Source organism: Stigmatopora nigra, chromosome 13 (genome assembly GCF_051989575.1).
Source record: "Stigmatopora nigra isolate UIUO_SnigA chromosome 13, RoL_Snig_1.1, whole genome shotgun sequence".
Classification (NCBI taxonomy): domain Eukaryota; kingdom Metazoa; phylum Chordata; class Actinopteri; order Syngnathiformes; family Syngnathidae; genus Stigmatopora; species Stigmatopora nigra.
The window spans coordinates 1,020,185-1,043,230 of record NC_135520.1 but is presented as its reverse complement, the minus strand read 5'-3'; the positions used below and the strand labels follow the sequence as shown (position 1 = coordinate 1,043,230).

The 23,046-nt window shown below is 40.9% G+C and overlaps 1 protein-coding gene across 1 annotated transcript; it reads left to right on the top strand.

Moving 5' to 3' along the window:
• The first annotated feature begins 961 nt into the window (after window positions 1-961).
• ccdc88c (coiled-coil and HOOK domain protein 88C) lies at window positions 962-22,938 on the top strand. Its single transcript, XM_077730718.1, has 31 exons — window positions 962-1,455; window positions 2,136-2,248; window positions 3,409-3,517; window positions 6,199-6,268; window positions 6,364-6,422; window positions 6,856-6,939; window positions 7,032-7,175; window positions 7,822-8,039; window positions 8,329-8,410; window positions 8,499-8,657; window positions 8,933-9,079; window positions 9,281-9,431; window positions 9,502-9,683; window positions 10,542-10,679; window positions 10,750-11,034; window positions 12,578-13,375; window positions 13,890-14,017; window positions 14,083-14,224; window positions 14,317-14,466; window positions 14,597-14,758; window positions 14,822-15,099; window positions 15,500-15,643; window positions 16,107-16,293; window positions 16,466-16,611; window positions 16,757-16,846; window positions 17,582-17,874; window positions 19,755-19,838; window positions 20,058-20,147; window positions 20,232-20,354; window positions 20,449-20,687; window positions 20,884-22,938. The coding sequence occupies exons 1-31, from the start codon at window positions 1,396-1,398 to the stop codon at window positions 21,565-21,567; spliced, it is 5,739 nt and encodes a 1,912-aa protein (XP_077586844.1). The 5' UTR covers window positions 962-1,395; the 3' UTR covers window positions 21,568-22,938.
• Window positions 22,939-23,046: the final 108 nt, after the last annotated feature.

Genomic DNA, 23,046 nt, shown 5'->3' with positions numbered 1-23,046 from the left:
AAATAAATAGATGATTGATTTGGAAAAAAATATCCCTGTTTTCTATTTTTATCTCATTCTTTTCAGTCTTAGGGTTTATTTAAGCTTTAATCAATAGAATTGATTGACATGTCAGATATCTTTGTTTCATCCACAGGATTCGAGAATGTAATGATAACAGTTTTGCGTTAGAGGGCGCTCCTGAACACCTGCAAGACGAGCAAAAAGTAGCGAAAAGGTTTGACTTTTGTTTGTTGACCGTTAGTTATTTTTTAAATTAAGGTTGTTAAAACTATAGCACTTTTAATACGATATTTCTATGCAATAAGTGTCAATACTCAAAGTAAGAGAAGATATTTATGCATTTTCTTATGCCCAATAATTTTAAAGTTGGAGGGTCAAATTAATTGGACGTTAACCAGTTATAAAGCTGGGAGGGTTTTGGCTAGTATAAAAACTTTTTATTTAACAAAAACAAACAACAAACATTGATTTTTGTTTTTATTGAAGTATCGCAAATTGTATTTTTTTAAATACTACTCCAAAGTTGAAACTTTTTAAACATATTCAAATAATATGAGATAGAAACTGAACGTTTAAATAAAGTTTTATGTACCCATTAACAGTTTTTCAATCCATAAAGTTGGTGTTAACTAACATTTACCGACAATAGATAAATAAATTTTCAATTCAACCATAAGTACTCACTCTAACGTTTAAAAAAAATGCACTTATAAACTTTTAAACGAATTGAATGTTTTTAAATGCACTTGTAAACTTTTAAACGAATTGGATGTTTTTGTTAGTAGTGACGCCATTTCCAGTGAAAGCGCTTACAAATTTGAACTAGTCATTGGTTAATGATTTTCAAAAGGCGGGCTTTGTCCATTTCCTTTGATCTGATTGGACGAAACTCTTGTCTGTCAAATTTCTCCTAGCGTTCCCCGCTTTCCTCTCATTTTGGTTTGTGTGCAGTGTATTCGAACAAGGTGCGTGTGATCAAACTTCCACAAAAACAAACAACAAATCCACGTGTTTACTTGTATTTATGTCAATATTCTCCGCTTTTTCTTTCTTTTTTTTACAGCCGGAGTCGTGTATCCTTGACAACGCTAGCAACTGTTCAAGCGAAGTTTGGATCAAGTGTTTCTCCCCCGGAGACGTGGAATAATCGGCATTTTTCGCTACTTTGACTACCGGGAATGCTTTGCGGATTTTATGCAACTATGTTGAGCTGCTTTTGAGGAGTTTGGAGTACGAAACCATGCGCTCGGGGAAGTGGGACAAGGCGAAGAAACAATAGGGAGTGAGAGAGAAAGCTCATCCGGGGAGGTCGATGCCTCCCTCGCGGAGGCTTTGTTCTGCCCTGCGGCCGGCTTCGACTCGCTGATTGACGGGTAATCAGGCCAAGGAAACATGGACGGGACTCTTTCCGAGCTGCTGGCAGCCTTTTTGGAGTCGCCACTCGTCTTGTGGGTATGTCACAATTTCTTGGGGTCAACCATGGTGCACCCACATCTATCTAAAGTCACTATTTTTTAAGAAAACATGACCAAAACAACAAGTCAAGGCTTAATGTGAACCCATTCACTGCCATGAAAAGTCATAGTCGCTTTCACATTAAGTGTATTTCTCTTGTATTGCTAAAAAGTATTATGTTTACTGTCATTGACGGTTATAGACGTCCAATCCAAACCGAATTTAAATGTATAACTATCGCTGTACTGTAGTGCTGTAGAGAAAAATCTAATTTCACGATTTTTTTCATTATTTTTTGGTAGTTTTTAATTATTTGGTGATTCTGATACTGTTGTTTTTGAAGTGAAACACTATTAAAAGGTTAGCATATGCTTCAAATAATGCTGCAACCTAAAACTATACAGCACCAAACAGAATTCATAGCAACATGCATATTTATAATTGAATTTTAATCTATGGAAATATGTATCGAATATATAAATGACATGCTATAAAGATTACATGCATCAAATAGTGCTGCAACCTAAAACTATCCAGCGTCAACAAAATTCATAGCCAAATGCATGTTTATAATCAAATGTAAATCTCTCAAAATATCGACTAATACTTGTTACTAATATTTCTGACTTTTAGGATTGCTGTATATTAATTTGGTGCTTTATTATGTCTCCTTTTAGGTGCGGACGTTGGGTCCACTGGGCTCGTGCGACAACGTAGCCTCGGAGGAGCGTGTCAACATGTTCGTGGAGCTTGTGGACGGCGTCTTCCTGCACAAGATTATGACACAAATGTAGGTAAACCTCGTTTTCACTTGACTTGCCTGCGGGTGAACAGGATATAGTCAATGAGCGCCATCTTTCAACAACCACATCCGCACTGCCTTGTTCCAAATTTTTTGTCGAAACACTGCTGTGCAATTTTGAAAAGAAATCTGTCACCACACAGGCTAATTTAAATCAACATATCTATATACTGCCATATAATACATCTTTAATTATTCAATTGAATTTTGGATACATACATTTATAAACTCTTAACTCCATTTTTTTATCTTATCGGTTGACGTCTAGTGTGAGTCTCACCACATGGACTCCGACACCCCCAGCCCTCGATATTCCCGCGTCCCCAATAATACCACATGTTCATATATCCGTCTTCATTGTTTTCAGAGACGTCCTAATAATGCTATTGTTCTCTGCTCATTGAATGCCCTAGGGCTGACTGGCTCCGCCCCCTGGGGATTTAGGTTCTGGAGTGTAGTATAGATGAGAAAGTGGGTTAAAGAAGGGTGGGGGGGTTCTATATAGGGGGATATAGGATCCAGAAGCTAGCTTTAGCGACATGGAATGTCCTCCAAGTCATCTAAAACTTAAAAAAACAACAGAAAATGAGCCAAAATTGCCCAAAAGTACCCCAAAAAGTCCAAAAGTCAAATCCAACTCGTCTCTCAGCGCCATTGACGGCGTCCAATCATTCGCTCCTCTCAGTCAAAATAAACTAGACATCAATGGCCACAAATGAGTAAACTGTAATGAACTGGCCCTAGTGGCAATGTCAGGTACTGCAAGATATTTCAGGATTTTGAACTATGTGAGATTTGGCCTTGGTTTGGCGGTTGCTTGTTTTTCTTTGAAAGCCCCGCCCGCGATTGGCCGCCAACGCATTTGGCGTTAAACCCCGCCTCCAGGGAAGGGATATTTCTTTCAGTAAGTCCGGATCTAAAAGTAAAAAAGCCATGTCTGCCAAGGCTAGTTGAGGCAAGTTTTCACGCTTAAAACACTTAGACACGGCGTTCATATTCATATGCAAATGAGATCGGCACGGGGTGACGTGTAATACTATAAATCCTAATTCTGCACAAAGGGTCTTATTTCTATTGATCCTTGTTTTTTAATAGGCGTAGCAGGCATAAATCCTAACCCCTCTGGGTGTGTGTTTTTGTTTCCATAGCGACCCGGGCCCAAACAACCAGAGGCTAAACAAGAATGTGAACAACGATGCGTCTCTTCGCCTGCACAATTTGACCCTTCTCACAAGACATATAAGGACGTACTACCAGGTATGCAATGGCGACCAATCACAAGCACACAGTATAAAAAAAAATCCCCTGATTTAATCACAGCCAAACAAACATGAGAACAATAGCTGCCAAACAATTGAAGACGTATTTTGAGTCCAAACTACAAAAATAAAAGCAAACATTGTTTTTTTCAGCAATTGACATGCAAAAAAAAACAAAGTTTTCATTTTTAACTCATCATTTTAACTTAACCTGACAATTTATTTCAAAACGCAACATCGTGTTCACAATAAGTTTCGCGGGTTGTCTTAACGTACTTTTATTTTGAAAGTAGCGCACTCTCTTTTGAATTGAATACCTTATTTTATCATTTAAATCATTTCCCACATAAAATCACAACGGAGTATAAATTGCAGCAGAAAGAAAAAATGCGTTTTATAATCCGCAAAATACGCTACATGAAATTATAAAAATGGCGTGTTTAGTTATTTTTTTTAATCCTTAGTCCTGTTGCTTGTTTTAATAGAACATTTCATGGTATATTGCGCTTTTCTAGCCTCGCTTTGTCAAAATTACAATGTAGAGAAATTGAATCTTTTTATTTTAGGGTACAAAAATAGCACGGGCAAAGCTTTAAACCACACCCACACCCTCATACACACACTAGTGTGTGAATGCCATTGTGTGTAACGGGCCCCGTAAAAACCGACATGGCATGCAATGTGTTTTTTGACATTCAGTTTTACCAAAATTATTCCTGTCTAGCCACGCCCACTTCTCTTTGGTTGAGAGTCGAAATCTCAAAGTTCAGTGAGATTACAAGTCGTAGTGTCAGCAACAAGTTAAACTTTTATTTAGAATTTTTAGAAAAGCACTCAAGGCAATTTGTTTATGCCTAAAAGTACCTCAAAATGTTGTTTTTTATCTGTCGTTTTTGCAAAAATTCATTTTTATATGCAACTGACCTCATCTTGTTTGAATATTTATATTATTTTTTAAATGTAAGAAATAAAAACAAAAAAATATTAGTTGACTCTAAAAATATAAACTTGAGTTAGTTAGATTTATTTAAAAAAGGGAAAATAAGGTATATAGTAAATATGTAAAATTATAGCCAATGTCATTAATAGCAAATGAATGAATTGACAAACACATAAAATTAAATATTTTTTTAAAACAATATTTACTTAAAAACAGATTTTGCCAATTTTGGAGTCCAAATGGTTTATTTAAACCATCATAAAATGATTTATCTATTTTTTTTTTTGCTTAATGATGAGTCATAATTTTGACAAGCTCTCAATGCTAACCAAACAAGTTAAATATTAATACGTTTTGGTCCACATAATGGAGTTCCAAAAAGCGACATAATGTGAAAAAAAAAACTCCTGGTGTTTGCCACCATCCTATTGATCCTGGATTAGATACATAAAGACTTGGTCTTTGTGGATTTGGCCTCACGCATCCATCCACATTGCTAAATAGGCCACTCTTGCGTCATATATTATTGACCTTGTGTCCATTTCAACTTTTATTTTGCAATAGCACATATTAATGATTCATGTTAATGTAAAATTGTAGCTCAGGGTTAATTTCCAAATTTAGTTCCTTGTGTAGGTTGAAAATAATCCATGACACATTCTAGACACACCCAAATTTAGCATAGTTAGCATTAGCATTGTGATGGCAATTTTGTTGGTTTAACTGACGGGCTTTAAAATAATTGGCTAAGAGGTTTATGTATGTTAAATGCTATTGACTTTAGCTAATTTAGCAATTTTTTAAAACGGAACTACACAGTCACCTTTAGAGCCAGCCATTGTTGTTGCGTTGGATTTTTTTGGTAGAAAATCTTGAGGTCCTCCAGAAGTAATGCTAAAAAGTTAGAAAAAATATTTTTATATTATTTTAGGATGCTGATGTGTCTATATTCTCGTCCTTAGATGAGATTATCGTAGTGGTGACCGTATCGGACCACCCTAGCGAGCCATTCCCTGACCGCAGGCCGCACTTTTGACACCCCCTTTGCCATAAGATAGTTGAAGCGTTAAGAGTGAGCAGCTGGTGAATAGCGCCCATGTTTTATTCACGCCGTTTGGGGGGGGGGGGGGGGCGATTTGGCGATCGAGTTACGTCCTAGTCTTAAGAGCAGTGAAATTGTACCTGTGGGTATTGTGCTACCTCCCAGCCTTACCCGCACTTTGTCCCTCTTGAAAAAAAGGACTGTAAATTGATGCCACTGAAAACAACTTTCAAAAAAATATATACATATACATATACTAAAAAGTCACTTTTATTTTAATGAGTGGATTTAAAAACATGAGTTTTAGCTGCTGTGTAAAAATTACAATTATTTAGATTTTTTTTCCCCAAAATAATTCACTGTAGCTCCTCTCAAGTCTCATCTGGTTAAACCAAAGCATATGTGTGCAGTATCTGACCTTAATCTATGAGTAACACACTTTATTACATAACAGGCAAATTTTGAAACATATCTGTGACTCGCCCTTTTATACCAAACGATTTATTTATTTTGCTAAATTCATCCATATTTTCCTCCAATTTGTCATCATGACACGTTTTATCCTGGCATTACTTTTTCTGCATACTTAAAAACACCCTCATAAAAGCTCAATAATGCAATTAAATTGTACATTTATAGCCATCAAAAGCAGCTGATCAGTTTATAAACATATATTTTTTAAATATGTCTTTTACAGGAGACCCTCCAACAGTTAATAGTGATGCCTCTTCCAAATATTCTTTGCATTGCCCGTGATCCTTTATCAGGTAAAACAAACACATTTGAGAAATGTTTATTTATATTCCATCTTTTTATGGAGTACATTTAGTTCAAATAATGCCTTTTTTTGTCTAATTCCCAGAAAAAAGCATGGACGAGCTGAAAAGACTTTTACTGTTGATACTTGGCTGTGCTGTCCAGGTAACACAAACACACACACACACACACACACACACACACACACACACACACACACACACACACACACACACACATACACACAAATGTTCAAAATGTATCAAGTAGTGCTGCAACCTAAAACTATCCAGTCCAAGCAGAAGCAACAAAACTATAAATGTTTTTGCCTCCTAGTTTTTTTATTATTACATTTTTGTCATATCCTTTTTTTTTTAGTTTTTCCCAACTATTTTGTCCTCTCCCAATTTTTTTACACGATTTGGTCTAGTCAGGAAGAGGAAAGCCTGTGAGAAGGCCTTGAATGAAAAGACAGGAAAGACAAATCCTAACATGACAAATAGCTTTTCCTCAACAGACGCTACCGCTAAATGAACAAAAAACTAAAATCTGACCTCCACTTTACATAACTTGCAGTTAAAAATCTGTTTAATTCCAGTGCGAGCGTAAGGAGGAAATGATCGAAAGAATCAAACTGCTGGACATTGAAACCCAGGCCGCCATTGTTTCCCACATTCAAGAAGTAAGTCAAAGATTTTTGTTGGATATTAGCATTAGCAATTGGGTTATTTGGCTAAGTTCCTGAGTGAGACTAATGGCCGCCGTGTTTTTCAGGTCACCCACAACCAGCAGAATGTTCTGGACCTTTCGTGGTTGGAGGAAGGCACGGGGCTGCCTCAGGAAGCACTGGAACCGTTGTCACGTGACATGGCTACGTCGCTACAGCATCTGGTTGAGGAGAGAGATAAGGCCAGTGAGGTAAAAAGAAAAAAAAAGGACAAAAGAGGGGAATCATCTCATTTCAAACCAAAAGCACAGTACCGTATTGGACTGAATATAAGACGACCTCCTCTTTTTCAAGACTTTTTGAACACCAATTTCAATTTTTATACAGAAAATAATGCCAGTACATCTAAAACATATGATTACAATAATATTTTGAAGAGAAAAGGCACATTATTTTGCCTCAAAATGGTCTAAATATCTGTTGAACATTTAAATCTGTAAATTTAAGAGCAATAACAAATTAATTGCTTCTGTTTTTTTGTAAATGTAAATGAACCAATATACTGTATTAAATCAACTAAATTGGAATAACTGCATTAACCATAATTTAATCATATCTGGCGCCATCTAGCTGTCTAATGTCTAATGTCTTGAACCCGAATATAAGACGAATGATACTTTTTCAGCCTTATTTCAATGCAAAAAAACCTGGTGTCTTATATTCGGGCCTATATGTTATATTGTTATAATCATTTGAAGCAGATTTTTGTGTAAAAAATGCATTTGGTGTTCAAAAAATCTTTTTTTTCAAACTTGATTCTTAAAAAAAGGTGGTCATCTTTTAATCGTAGTCGTCTTACATTCGGGTCAGTACAGTAAGTCTTTGAATTGGTTTCAGGTCATTGTGGATCTGACCCAGGAGAGGGATTACCTGTCTAGCCTACATCCAGAGGGAAGGCTAATGGCTAACCAAGAACGAGGGAACACCGGCGGAGCTCTCGTCAATAACAACGGTTCGGTTTCCACTGTGGCCGGCCTCACCAAAGAAGAAAAACGCCATTTGTCCGTGGAGCTGGCCGATACCAAGGCCAAACTTCGCCGATACAGACAAGAACTGTAAGTACTTCAATTTTAGGGTACTTTCCGGATCTCCATTGATTTTTAGGTACCTTCCAGGATTTTTTGTTGTTGTTACTTTGATGGCTACTGCTGATTTTTGGGTACTTCCAAGTGACTTTTTGTTGGTTTTGGGCCATTTTAAGGTTCCATATGAACTTGTTGGCCGCCTTCGTAGTCGCCATTTTGACGGCAAACCAACGAATCAATAGGATTGCGGATAGCAAATAGAGCAAAGTACAGTTGTATGTATGTACTAGATACAATGAAGTAATTATTGTGTCCACAGGGAAGAGAAAACTGAACAATTTATGGATTCCAAACATGAAGCGGAACATCTGGACCAGGAGCTTCAGAGACTTAAACAAGAGGTTACATTTTTTTTGAAAATTGAAAATGAATACATTTTAAGATATCTATCGTTTGTAAATAAAACTTTTGTATTTGTTCCTGGTTTAGAACCAATCGCTGTCCTGCGAGGCTCGTTCTGTTCGAGTATATCGTGACGAGGTGGATTCCTTGAGGGAGAAAGCGGCCCGCGTTGACCGCCTCGAAACGGAATTGAGTCGATGCAAAGAGAAGCTCAATGACGTCCATTTTTATAAGACCAGAGTTGAGGTAATACTGCATTTTTTATTTATTTAAAACCAACACAATTTGTCACAAACTTTACCATTTAACGTAAAAAATGACATATTCTGGTGCTGGAAAGTTTTAGGTTGCAGCACTACTTGTTGCTATTAAGGGCATTTTCATGTTAATTCTTATAAATTGAGTGCAGGAGAAGCTTTTATAATTGTTTTGTAATTTTTGAACAATTATTTATGAATGGGTCATATCCATATTGTGATAAAGATTTTATTTGTTCTAACTCCGCCCTTGCGACCATTCAGGAGCTTCGTGATGACAACTTGACGCTAGTGGAGACCAAAGTGTTGCTGGAGGAACAACTGTCTGTCTCCAGGGGGCGCTGTGAGAAAGTCCACGCTATGGAGAAAGACAACCTGATGCTACGGGCTAAAATTAACGATTTGGAAATGGTAAGTGATTGTAGTTCCTTTTGAATTCAACAGACTTTTTGGGTCGGAGCCAGGTGGTCGTAGTTCACTTGGAATTTGTTATGTGAGAATCTGGTCAAAATTGAACTTGCCAATCATTTACCGAGTGCAATTTTCAATGGGGAAACTGAATAGAGAAAAAATATGTATTTGCCTAAAATAAAACGTTCTCAATTTTTCCAGGAGAGGGACAACGAACGGCGCCGCCTAGAGGAACTCATCGAGGAGAACATGTTGCTGGAGATCGGACACAAACAGAGTATGAACGAATCGGCTCACTTGGGATGGGAATTGGAACAGCTGGCCAAAAACCAAGACAACGCCAACTCCGACAGTAAGACAGACGCCCCCCTATATTTACCATCACTTCTAATTCATCCATTTTTGTATTTTTTGCGCCACAGCCCGGAAATCTTTTGTCCACGAGATGAACGAGTGCGTCTCCAGTCGTCTTTTGAAGCTGGAGAAAGAAAATAAAGAGCTTCAATCCTCTCTTGAAAGACTAAAAGAGGAGAATCATCACTTGGAGGAGAAACAGCTTCACAGCCAAGAATTGGACAGAGAGAACCAGGGTCTCAGTAAAAAGGTAAAACCTTCAAAAAAGTAAAAATTCAAAAATTCAAATTCATTTAAACATCCAAACGTCTGGGCGACCAAACGTCCGGGCGACCAAACGTCCGGGCGACCAAACGTCCGGGCGACCAAACGTCCGGGCGACCAAACGTCCGGGCGACCAAACGTCCGGGCGACCAAACGTCCGGGCGACCAAACGTCCGGGCGACCAAACGTCCGGGCGACCAAACGTCCGGGCGACCAAACGTCCGGGCGACCAAACGTCCGGGCGACCAAACGTCCGGGCGACCAAACGTCCGGGCGACCAAACGTCCGGGCGACCAAACGTCCGGGCGACCAAACGTCCGGGCGACCAAACGTCCGGGCGACCAAACGTCCGGGCGACCAAACGTCCGGGCGACCAAACGTCCGGTCACGGTCCCCACCATGTACGTTAAGCTAGCAGATAGCGTCCAATTTTTGCCGACTTTTTTGGAATTCCAAATGTCTGCAGTACCACCAATCAGCCTCCAGGGTGTCCACTCAATAGTTAGCCAATTGTAACAATCTCTTGTGAGTAATGCATGCAAGACAATGGAAAATAGCAATGTATATAATACACATAGACAACACAATTTGTTTCAATGTTAGTATTAACTCATTTTTTGTAAATGTTATGATAAATTGATATACAGTAGACATAATTCGCATGGAAAAACCCTGAAAAAATGCTCAAAATTTTGCCCATATCTCAAATTGCTTATATGTCGAAGTATTACTGTAAAGTAAATTGTCCCATATTATTTTTTCTATACTGCACACCACTATTATGAGTGTCTTTTAAGAAAAAATATGAATGAAATTATCCTTTTTTCCCAATTAAATCCGGCAGTTGGAACGTCTCCAAGGCTTGTTGGACCAAGAAAAACTGACCAATCAGGACATGGAATCTCTCGGTGAAGACTTATTGAAGGAAAAGCAAACCTTGGAACGAGAATTCCACACTTTAAAAGCAGATAAAGACCAAAAGGTAAGCTCACAGAATCATTTATATAGCATTTATACAACAACAAAAATTGTAACGTTGGTTTTGTTTCAAGATTTCCGAACTGGAGAGCGAGAAGCAGCACCTTTCCGACGCCATGGCGTCGCTTCGCGAGCGTGCCCAGTCTCACAGCGAAAGCCGCGTCCGCGAAGTAGAGGCGGAGAATCGCCTTTTGCACCAAAGCATCATCGAGGCCAGCGCCCGTTCGGCTAGTTTGGAAACGCAACTGCTAGTTTCAAAAGAAGAAGCCGAACGGCTGAGGGAGACGGCGGCCAGATGCCGGGAGGTCGAAATGGAGATGGCCAGGGTGGAGAGGAACAGGGATGCTTTGCACAGAGAGGTAAGGGACACACAGTTTCTCATTTCATTTTTTTTTTTTAGCTAAATTGATTTGATATATAGGCATAACATCCTATAAGACTTTCAAAATATTCCACAAAATGTTGACTTCCATATAGAGCAAAACTTTCCTCAATACTAAGTGTCCTGCGAGTGCAATCAGTGGATATGCATCAGGTGCTTCTTTTGCCCAACCCCCGTTGCTTCAAGTTTGTCAGCTCGGTCGGTGCCGGCCAGATTTCTTGAACCAAAAGCTCCCCCCTCCCTCCACCCTCTACCCTCCCCACCCTTGTTGGCCCAACCCCCGTTACTTCAAGTTTGTCAGCTATGTCTTTGCTGCATTACTTGGAAAAACACAAAGTAGCCAGTTCAAAACTTTTTGACCTATTTCAAACATTGGCCATCAAAGTGCAAACCTTTACCCATTTTGACTCATTTAAGAGCACATTTCTTGTATAATATTTCACCCATTTTTATTATACTTAGCTGTGTAGGATGACAATATTGGCTTTAGATTTGATTTAATTTGATGTAAAGGTGTCGCATCCCATAAGAGTAGGCTTTGATTTCAAACTATTCCACAAAAAGTTGGTTTTCATATAGAGGAAAGTTTTCCCCAATACTAAGTGTCCTGCGAGTGCAATCAGTGGATATGCATCAGGTGCTTCTCTTGCCCAACCCCCGTTGGTTCAAGTTTGTCAGCTCGGACGGTGCCTGCCGGATTTCTCAAACTAAAAGCTCCCCCCTTCCTCACCCACAGTGGCCCAACCCCCGTTGCTTCAAGTTTGTCAGCTATGTCTTTGCTGCATTACTTGGGAAAACACAAAGTAGCAAGTTCAAAAAAAATTTAGGGACCTATTTCAAACGTGGGCCATCAAAGTGCAAACTTTTGACCATTTTGACTCATTTAAGAGCACCTTTCTTGTATAATATTTCACCCAATTTTATTATACTCAGATGTGTACGATGACAATAATGGCTTTACATTTGATTTAATTTGATGTAAAGGTGTGGCATCCCATAAGAGTAGGCTTTCATTTCAAACTATTCCACAAAATGTAGCTTTTCATATAGAGGAAAGCTTTCCTCAATACTAAGTGTCCTGCAAGTGCAATCAGTGCATTGACATCAGGTGCTTCTTTTGCCCAACCCCCCGTCGCTTCAAGTTTGTCAGTCAGCTCAGTCGGTGAATGCTGCTCAATGCTTGATGGCTAAAACACCCCCCCTCCCCCCACACCCACCCAACCCCCATCCACTCAACTTTTCCACCTAAGTATGTGCCTGTTTCACCTCCGCAAAACCATCCCCTGCCTGGTATAAACTGTCAAAAGCCAGTTCAAAACGTATTTTTTTGGACCTATTTCAAACATAGGCCATCAAAGTGCAAACCTTTGACCATCTGTGATGTAAATCATTCTACATTAGCACATTTTATATCATTTTTTTTGCATAAATCACATTCACCCTGGAAACAAGTCTGTTATATTTACACCAACAATCCCAGGGATTGACGTCAAATATTTTTTACATTTTTTGGTCTTTAGGTGACATCTTTGCGGGCATGTGGCGAGAACTCGGAGATCCTGGAGAAACAAGTCTCCTCCCTAGAGCAGGAGGTCCACCGTTTGAAACGTGAGGCCGAAGAAGCCCAACGAGGCCTTCAGAACCTGAAAAAACAGGAATCGGACAACGGCCTTCTAACCCAGGAGAACCTGGACCTCCGTCGTTCCTTGGAAAACCTCCGTACTTCCTCCTCCTTGCTCGCCAAGCGCCAGGAGGAACATCAGGAGGCCCGGAAGGAATCACGAGAGCTCCAGAGGAAGCTGGAGGAGCTGACCACGGACCTCCAAGGGGAGAAGAAACGATCCGAAAGACTGGAAGGGAACCTGGCAACCCTCAATCAGGAGAACCAACGTCTGGAGGAGGATCGGGAGAAGTTACGAGAAGAAGTGGAAGACGTGGAAAGAGAGAAGAGGGACACTTGGAGGAGGCAGGAGGAGCTGAAGAAGGAGGTGGAAGATCTCAGGCAGGAGCAGAGAAGGCGGGAGGAAGGAGACCAGGAGAGGAGGAAGATCTCGTTGGATCTGGAACAGTCGGAGAAGGCCAGGAAGAACCTGGAGAAGGAAGCTTGGAGGACCAAGATGCTGGTGGAGGGACAAGCGGCAGAGCTGGAGGAGAAAGTTGGTCAGTTGACCATGCTGGAGAAGGAAGGGCTCGATTTGAGGAAGGAGGTCAGCGTTCTGAAGGAGGCGGCCATTAAAGCCAAAGAGGTGGAGAAGGAGAACAAAGATTTGCAGAAACAGGCCACCATTGACAAGAGAACTTTGGTTACACTCAGAGAGGTAAGACTCCGAGAAAAATCGCTTTTATTTTGGAGGGTTACTCACTTGTTTTGTCGAATTTTCTGAAACGATTTAGCCCAGCATGGGCAAACTACGGCCCACGAGCCACATTAGGCTCTTTAATCCGGCCCGCCTACGTTGTCCAAATGTTTTTTTTAATTTTTTCTCCCCAAGATGGCCGTCACACAGAAGCCAGTGGCAGTAGCTGTGTCCACTTTTATTTGTTTTTGGTGTTTTAAAGCCCCTCTATCTTTTTTAAATGACATTTTAATATTTCCTAATACATTACTTTATACATTGTACTTTATATTTTTGACTTTAATGATAAGTAATGTTAATACTTTAGTCCTTTTTTTCCTGTTTATGTTTCATATGTACTGTTAACGGATGCACTTTTTTATGTGTATCCTATCTTGTGCTGACCTCGCCCATCTGTCAAATTTTTAAAGTTAAACTTCTCTCTACTAAATATGATTTTTGTCTTTTACGTAACAAAAACTTTTGTGTGTTGTAGGAGTTGGTGTCCGAGAAATTGAGAGTCCAACAGCACAGTGTCGAACTGGAAAGACTCAACCAAGAACTGGAGAAGGTGGGACTCAACCGAGAAAGACTACTGCAACAGGAGCATATGCTGGAAGACAGGTAGCTTTCATACCATTTTTTTGCCAGTCAAAACGTCCAAATGGACTTGTCCTTTTTCACCTTAGCAAGTACAAGCTGTTGGAATCCCGGCTGGAAGAAACGGTCCAGCAGTCCATGAAGATCAGAGAAGGCAAAATCTCCAGTCTGGAGAAGAAACTGGAAGAAAGCCACGCCCTCAATGCTACGCTACGTACTGAGCTAGCTACTGTAAGTAAAAAAATATAAAAGAAATAGTCTTATTTATGATACAGTTAAGGGAGATTTGTGTAAACCTATCAAGTTTTTGTTATTTGCTTCAGGCTCTTCACAAAGTGTCCAATTTGCATCAACAAAAGGCTCAAGAAGAAAAGCACCACTCCATAGGGGGCGCCGAAGGAGACGTTCAAAGAGGCTCAGCCACCGCTCAGCTTCTCCGCATTCAAGATCATCTCATTGACGTTGAAAAGAATGTAAGTTTTCCAACGTTTTTGTTTATTTCCTTGACAGAACCATTGTTTTCTACATTTAGTCTTGGCTACACAACCATGATTGTATACTAAAAGCTATTTTTTGGCGTCTTGGCCTCTGATTTTCCAACAGAACGCGTCGCTTGAAACCCAAAGAGATCTACTGAAAGAGCAACTGAAACAACAGGAGAGCCAAAATGGCTCCCTCAACAACCAGATGGCCACGCTACAGCGACACACCACCACGCTGCAGGAGCAAAATTCCGCCCTGCACACTCAGACGGCACATCTTCAGGTCCGCCATCCGCCAACGCCATTGTTTTTCCCAAAAACTAACGTCACGTCACCCTCCCCACAGGTGGAAAACTCCACCCTGTCCTCCCAGAGCGCCTCCCTGGTGGCTCAAAACACGGCCTTGCAAGGGCAAGTGGGCGCCTTGGAGTCGGAGATGGAGTCGTGGCAGAGGCAACGCGAAGAGGCGTGGCGAGCGCGGGAAAGCGTCCTCCACGACCACGAACGCCTGCTGAGCGTCCACGAGAGGCAAGCGCACGAGTACGAGCGCTTGATCGCTCAGCACGCCGATCTCAAAGTCAAGCAGAGGGCGCTGGAGAGCGAGCAAAGGACTATGCAGAGCAAGTAGGTTTCTTGATTGGCTATACTGTACAACAACAGTACCGTATTTTATACACTTTTTAAAACATATTTTCTATCTGAATGCGTTTTTTTTAAGCTATACTGTATTGGCCCGAATATAAGACGTCGTTTTTTTGCATTGAAATAAGACTGAAAAAAAATGTAGTCTTTCTTGCGTAGGCTTTACTGCACCGATACCGTATTTTACATACTATAAGTCGTACTTTAGAAAAAATATTTTCTCTCTGAAAGCGTGTTATTTTTTAAGCTATACTGTATTGGCCCGAATATATGACGTTTTATTTTTGCATTGAAATAAGACTGAAAAAGTGTTGGTAGTATTTTTTATTTAAAAATGTACCTCTGCTATATTTTTAAATTGGTTGTTGTCTCTTTTTTCCAGGTATTGCACTTTGTTACAACAAAAGGAGAAATGGGAGGAGTTAGAAGGGCGTGGCCAGAAGGAGAGGGAGGAGCTAAGTCAAGAACACCAGAAAAATCGGCTTTTACAGCAAGAAAACCTTCATCTCAAGGAAGAAGTAGACAGGTACATTTATTTCGTATTTTGAGCTAGGAATATTTAGCATACAATTAGCCTAGCATGCATGTTTTTCGGACCTGGGATGTAACCGGGGTATCCAGAAAAAACCCACTGACGAGAACATGCAAACTCCACACGGGTGGACTGATGTGGATTCGAACCCAGGACCCTAAAACTGCGAGGCCAACATCCTTAACACTCAACCACTGTATTTTTTTAATTTTTTTTTATTTTTTAAACCCACATTGTAAGACCGCTAAGTTATTGCTACAGTAGTCTGAATCAATTAATAGATGTTTAATTGCCCTAGACAGCAATAGAAGTAGTAGTTTATGTCCATTCGTTGCCACCCTCCCATTTCAAAAGGATTGGACGTTCCCATTAAAATCGCAGCTGAAGGACGATTAGACGCCGTCACGAGATTGGACGCGAGTCACGTTTTATAGGCTTTTCTCTTGTCAATCCGCAGGATGACACGCAGCAAATCCCAACAATCGGAGCAATGCAACAAGCTCCAGCAGCAGATGGACCAACTCAAGAGCTCATTTAGCGGCGCTCAGCTGGAAGTCAATCGTTGGATGGCTCGCTACGACTCGCTGGTGGAGCAGCACCAGGGCCTGGACCTCACCATGACCAAACTGGACAACCACTGCGAGGTACCGCATTTTATCACATACGCGACCAGGCTTATACGAGGGAAATTGTCAAATTCAACGATTTTTAAGGGTGCGACTAATATGCGAAGGGGTCTTATATGCGAGAAAATTTGGTAAAAGTCCCGTTTTTTAACGTGATACTCTTGAATATGTGTATTTTGTTGGGATGCAGCTTTTGAGTCGCCTGAAAGGGAACCTGGAAGAAGAAAACCATCACCTCCTGAGTCAGATCAACCTTTTGAGTCAACAAAACCACACTCTTCTGGAGAGAAGCATGGAGAGCAAAGAACTTAATCATCAGGAGCAGAAAATCTATATGTAAGTACCTGGCACTGGTACTAAAAAGTGGCATAAAAACCAAACTTACCTGCCTGATTTTGTAGCTCATTCAAAATAATCTGTTTTGTTTGTAAAAATGTATTATAACGCCCCCCACCCTCCCCTCTCTTCTTGGATTTATCAGTGATAAGCTGAATGCTCTTCGACGCCAGAAAGAGAAATTAGAAGAGAAGATTATGGACCAATACAAGTTCTATGACCCAACTCCAAAAAAGTAAGCGTTATTTCAACTGGTGTCAAAGTAGCGGCCCGCGGGCCAAATATGGCCCGCCGCATCATTTTGTGCGGCCCGTGAAAGTGAATGATGAGTTTCTGTTTTAGGATCAAATTCAAATGAAGAGTATAGATTTAATTTCCTGATTTTTTCTCCTTTTAAATCAATAATTATCATTTTTTAATCATTTTTTGCGTTTTTAGTTCAAAAATAATTTTGCATAATCTAAAAAATATATTTTAAAAAAGCTAAAATAAACCTTGTTTTAGATCTATGAAAAATGGAATATTCAGGGCTTTTAATCCATTTCATTTAATCCATTTATAACAAAAAATCTAAATATTAGAGTATCTAAAATGGACGTTATGGGATATATTTTCTAAAGCAGTCTGACCTTCATAAAATAAAATAAAAAAATAAATTAAACCCACTTTCCCTTGCCTGCCAAGTATGAATCCAACAAATCCTCTTTAAAAAAATATGTCAAAACCCACCATATCATCTGATACATTCCAGAATAACAGCTTAGCATAGCGGCTTTATTGCTAGCACACATAGCCAATCCTCTTTAAACAGTCCAAAACATCCCGTCTAACCTCAAACCGTTTTTCCATAATGTGATTGTAACTTCACAGAATTAAATTACTCAACTAATTGGCGGCCATCTTGTTGTACACAACAAAACGAGCCAAAATTGTGGACCCTTTTAATGCAAAATATTCCAATTTTTTCCAGGAGGAGTCAGTGGTCAGGCGCTAAAGCTTTAGCCAAACTCATCAAACCTCGTAAAGAACGAAGCAGGGAACGAAGCAGCGAAGGGATACCAGAGAAGGATTGGACCAAGACAGCCCCCGACATCCCCCTTCCCGCACCTCCACCTTTGCTCCCTCCCGAAACCCCGCCCCCGGGTCTTCCGAGAGTAGGAAGCGACTCCCGCGACGATGGCCACGCCCACGGTAAACATCATCACCATAGCAGCAGCCCAAGTTTGGTCCTCCAGAGTCCAACGTTGACGCCCATAAGCCGAGGTACACAAACACACACACACACACATTGTTATTCCCGATAGTCTTTGTTGAATTTTCTCAAAAATAATTGTTTACACTGTCAACATTTTCTTAAATTAACCAAAATGCAGAAAATAATGACATCATTGGTGCTAAAAAGTGCTGAAAAATTATGTAGTTTCCAACCAGCCGTCACCATGCCCCACCCAAAATGGCCGCCAGTTTAAAAAAAAAACATTTTTCTACGTCCCATGACTCATTTTCATTTCTCACTTTTTGTTTAACCATTTTTTTCTCTGGTTTTGTCCATCCCTTCCTCCATTTTGTTTTCTTTCTCCCACCACTCAGCTCCTCCCGGCCCGAAACGCTTCCATTTTTTCCGCAGCAAAAGCCAAGACAAAATCCTCCCGGCCCTCTCCCCAGACTCCGCCCCAGACTCCTCCCCCTCCCCGGTCCCCCCGCCCTCTCTCGGCAGACGACTCCGATTCTGGTCGTCCGTTGACGTCCCGGCAAACGCCGTGGCTACCAACGAAGTCTTTTAATCCCCTCGTCGTCATCTTTTTAAAGCGTAAACATCCTCCTCATCCTCATTGGCTTTTCACAAAACACGCCCCCCTCGTCCACATTTCACAACTGACAATGTGTTCCTGAGATTACAGATCCTCGCGTAAAACGCCCGCAAAACAGTTGCAGTAAGTTTTTGTGTGTGTGTGTGTTTGTGTGTTTATTAGTGTTGCACCCATACCAACTAGCATTGGTAGCGATATGGCGCTAAAATGACCAGTACAGTTATCCCTCGATTATCGCGGTTAATGTAGTCAAGATAAAGTTGTCTGAGTGCCTGACCCAAGATGGCAGCTACCTACGCACGCCACACTAAATAACATAATTTGTGTGGATGTCCTTAGATGTAAAAACATCTTCAATCATCTTTCAATTGACAATTAAAATGAGTTTATTAATAGATAGAATATGCTTTGACATAGAATTATTTGTTTAAAAAAATCAGTTGAGAAATTAATATGTATTAAATCACTAAATAGTCAACATTATAATACAATGTGTTAAGCATTGAGTGGTCGAACCATGCTAGCAAAACAGGTCAGTATGCAGTAAACTAGATTTAGAAGGAGGAATATGTTCATAACACAAATTTTAAAGAGTGTATAAAGTTATATTAGCTGAGTTTCGTATTTGGTAAACAAAAAAATGTTATGGGTGCAACACTAAGAGTTTTGTATGCGAGTAGCGAGTGTGTCACAGTTTCCAAAGCGCAGCAGCTAGCTTGCCTGCCCGCACGCACCACCTGTTTATCATCAATACTCTTTATGAGCTTTTTGCTTTTGTGCTCTGGCTCTGAAAATGAGAATTCACCGCTGCTAATAAGATCATTTCTCACTGGAGTCGATAGCACGGAATGGTCGTTGCAGGCCGCTAGAATCGCGCTCGCTTCACCAAGCCCCGCCTGCCCGCCGCGCTCATTTGTCTTCAATGCCGTCGGGAAAAGAAATGTTTCCGTGGCGACCGGCACAGTCAACAGTGAACAAACAATTTAACAAATAGTATTTTTTTTATCACATCCCTCCTTTTTTATCTAGTTTTTATACTAAGATTTTTTTTAAATAATCATATTATATACTTCTACCATTTTAATTCCTCCTATATTTTTAAATCTCCTCAAAGGTAAGATATTCCAATTGAAATGTTACTTTTCAATGTCATTTTTTTACATTATTATGATAGTTTTTATATACTAATCTGTTGGCTTTTTGAGGTGGCTTTTCAATGCTCTGCTTAAAGGCATCACGCACACAAGCTTTTCTTGTTGCTTCTTCATCCATTATCGTTTGTCCTTTTCGGAATTAATGACGACATCTTTTAATGTCATTGGTCCGCCGCAGGTCTGACCGAGCGAGGACGAGGTGTCTATCGTTCCAGCACGCCAGGGGGCAGCATTGAGAGCGTCAATGGAGAGGACATACAAGGTCATTTTTAAATACATATACATCAAAGACTGTAGCGGTAGAATATATTGGACGAGTATTAGAGGGTCTCGTGATTTGAAATTGAAATTTGAATTGAGAATTGAATGTCATTATACAACTATATTCAGATTTAAAGCTTCACCACAAAAATGCACAAATAATGCTGCCAAGTTGTATGTTTCTCTGCATTGTGACAATAACCTTTTGTGTGTTTGCCAGGCCACAAAGCCTCGAGTTCAACCCCAAGCCATCAATCATCCTGCATCAGCAGTCCGGCGTTGGCCCAAAGTGGCAGCCGCAGGCCCACAGGTACCAAACCAGACGCTCCATTGAAGAACCTGAACACCAATGTCTGTGGAAAAAAGAGACGTAACCAGGCTCATCTTTTTCCAGGGGCGTTCTTCGACGAAGACCCGGATAGCCCGTTCGGTCCGCCCGTTCGCGGGGGTGCTCGGCCTGGATCCGCTGACTATAGTCGCCACACCTCCAGTTCCAACTCGCCGATTAACTGCAAAGGTAGACAACTCTAAAAAATTTACTGTTAGCTAACAATTTTGATAGTGACCAGCAGGTGGCTCCACCTACTTCAAACTTTTCTTCTTCTTTTCAGATGCCTCCGACATTCACCTCCGTTCGACGAGCCTATCCAGCGACGACGTCAGAGCTCTCAGCCAATCGCAGCTGGCCTTATCTCGCAGCGCCACCCTCCCATACGATCAGATCCCCCAACGGGCCCAACCGCAACGCGGGGGCGGGGCCAGGAATCGAGCTCGCACCTCATCTCCCGGGAGCGAGATGGTGACGCTGGAGGAGTTTCTGCAAGAAAGCAACCACAAATCCCCACAACTGGTGAGAAATCATCCATGTTTTTTGGCGGGGGTGCTGGAGCCTATCCCAGACACGAAAATACTGCTATTTATGAAAAATCCATTTTTTGTTGCAAATTCCGCAACCGATTCATTTCGTAAGTAGAGTTGCCTTTTTAAAAAGACTAGGAAACAAATTTAACTGAAACTGCTACCGGATGTTTCTTGTTCGCTTTTAGGTTTCAACGGAAAGCCGAGAAGACATCATCAACGAATACTTCCCCCGAAGCCCCGCCTCCTCCGCCCCCACCAACAGAGATCAGGTCACCCCCACCAACTACGTGTCTCCCACCGTCCACACCTCACGCCCAGGCCAGAGCGTCAAGCCATCTTCCCGCCAAGCCATCGGCCAATCACAAGCCCCCGGCCGATCCCCGAGAATCAACCCCTCCCCGAGCAGGACCTTCAGCCTGGCTTCCGCCGATTTGCTCCGCCCTCCCGACGTCCCGGACGACCCCCGCTGCGACGGGAGCTCCCCTAACCGAGCCGAGGCGGTCCTTCGGAGGCAAGGGGGAGGAGCTAATGGAAGGGAGAGACCGCTCTCCGCCCGCCTGGCCGGTCCGACCAATCAGCGGAGAGACGTCGGCGTCTCCAACTTGCCCGTTGGCGCCCCCGTGGCGCGGGACGGCTCCCCGCCGTCCTCCCGTCGCCGTGGCGAGGTCGCCATGGTGACCCCCGTCAGGGCCGCGCCCTCCGCTCAGGTGGAGCGAGAGCGAGAGGCGTTGAGGGAGGAGCTTGGCGGCGATCCCTCTCAGGCCAAAAAAGACAATTGCAATTCTAGCGAACGACCACAAAGCACCCCCTCGTCCCCGGACCCCAACAACGATCCCCAGACTGTGTGGTATGAGTACGGATGTGTCTAAAACACACTAATCCTGCTTTTGAGTGGACCTGGCAACCCAAGTGCAATTTGTCTGGAAGGATGAACATATCAAATATAATTGCAAACAAACACTGGAGGAGCATGTGGGATGCTAACAAAAATGGCTCATTTTGGTAGCTTTAATATTAGGAAGGCAAAATAGAGAGTGGAAACGAAAAGGAAGCCTTCACCAAAAAGTGACTTGTCAACACTAGTTTAGGCTACATTTTAGTCAAAGTTGGACAGTGGAGGGAAAAAAATGGGGTGTTAGCATTCTCCCACTTTAGCATTAGTGCGTGGCTAATTGATAGCTAACTGTACTGCTTTGTTTTGTACTTTCAGTTTCAGGAAAACATGCTAAATTTGGTATATTTGAGCAACAATGTCGAAGATTTTTCCACTAGCCTATTGGATTTTTAATACTTGGTTATTTTACGCGCATCTAACAATTTGACTATCGTATTTTCCGGATTATAAGTCGCACTTGTCAAATATTTCTCAATTAAGCGGGGGAAAAGGTGTTTTAATTGATTTTTTTGGAGGGCAAGAACCAAAAACAAATGATTTTGAAGTAAAAATAGTCAAAATTGGCATCATTTTTTTGATAATTATAACCCAAAAAATACTAGATTAATTTTTGAGCCAAACTATGAAAAAAAAGTGCGACATAGTCCGGTACTTGATTTCCATAAACATATCTGTTGAAATCTGAGGGTTTTTCATGGCAAAAAATGGAGACAAAACACTAAAAAAGTAATGAGGAAGACATGTTTATTTACACTGGAATGCTTAAAATGAGGATGATGATGATGATGATGATATGAGGAAGCTTTTTTGTCTGTCCAGCACATTTCAATATGCAAAATACGCTAAATTATTTTCACTGTAAATACTTACAAAGCGCACAGACTTTTTCAAACTTTCATTTTTTGGACCAAAAACACGGTTAGGCTGGAAATTGTCATATTTATGCAATGGGATTGTTTCAAAAAATATGTAGAAATAAGACAAATTAGTAGTTAAGTAGATGTTTAATGTCAGTTGGAGGCTTTTCTTTTTTTTATTGCATTTTTTGTTTAAAAAAAACAATAAGGCGCTCTGGATTTTTTTGCTGATGTCGAAGGAAAATAGATGAAATTCCTTCGGGCTGTTTTTTAGTCTTCCTGAAATAACGTTATTGACATTCAGACGGCGTATTTGCTTTGCTATATTGTTTTTATTTTTTTGTCTCTTTTAACATGGAAGACGACAAAAATCTGGCCGACATTTTGGGATTAATTTTGGTGTAGTGACGTGGCCGTTTTGACGGTAGCTAATGTTTTATGCGACGATGTTTTTGGGTATGAAATCAATTAAAAAGCTTTCAACCTGATCATTGTCTTTTGTGTATCTTAAGTTTTTAGAAATTTGATTTGTTTGTTAAGTGTTGGAATTCTTCTAACCTTTTGTCTTTTTCTCGTTTCAGGTTTGTGCTGTCTCC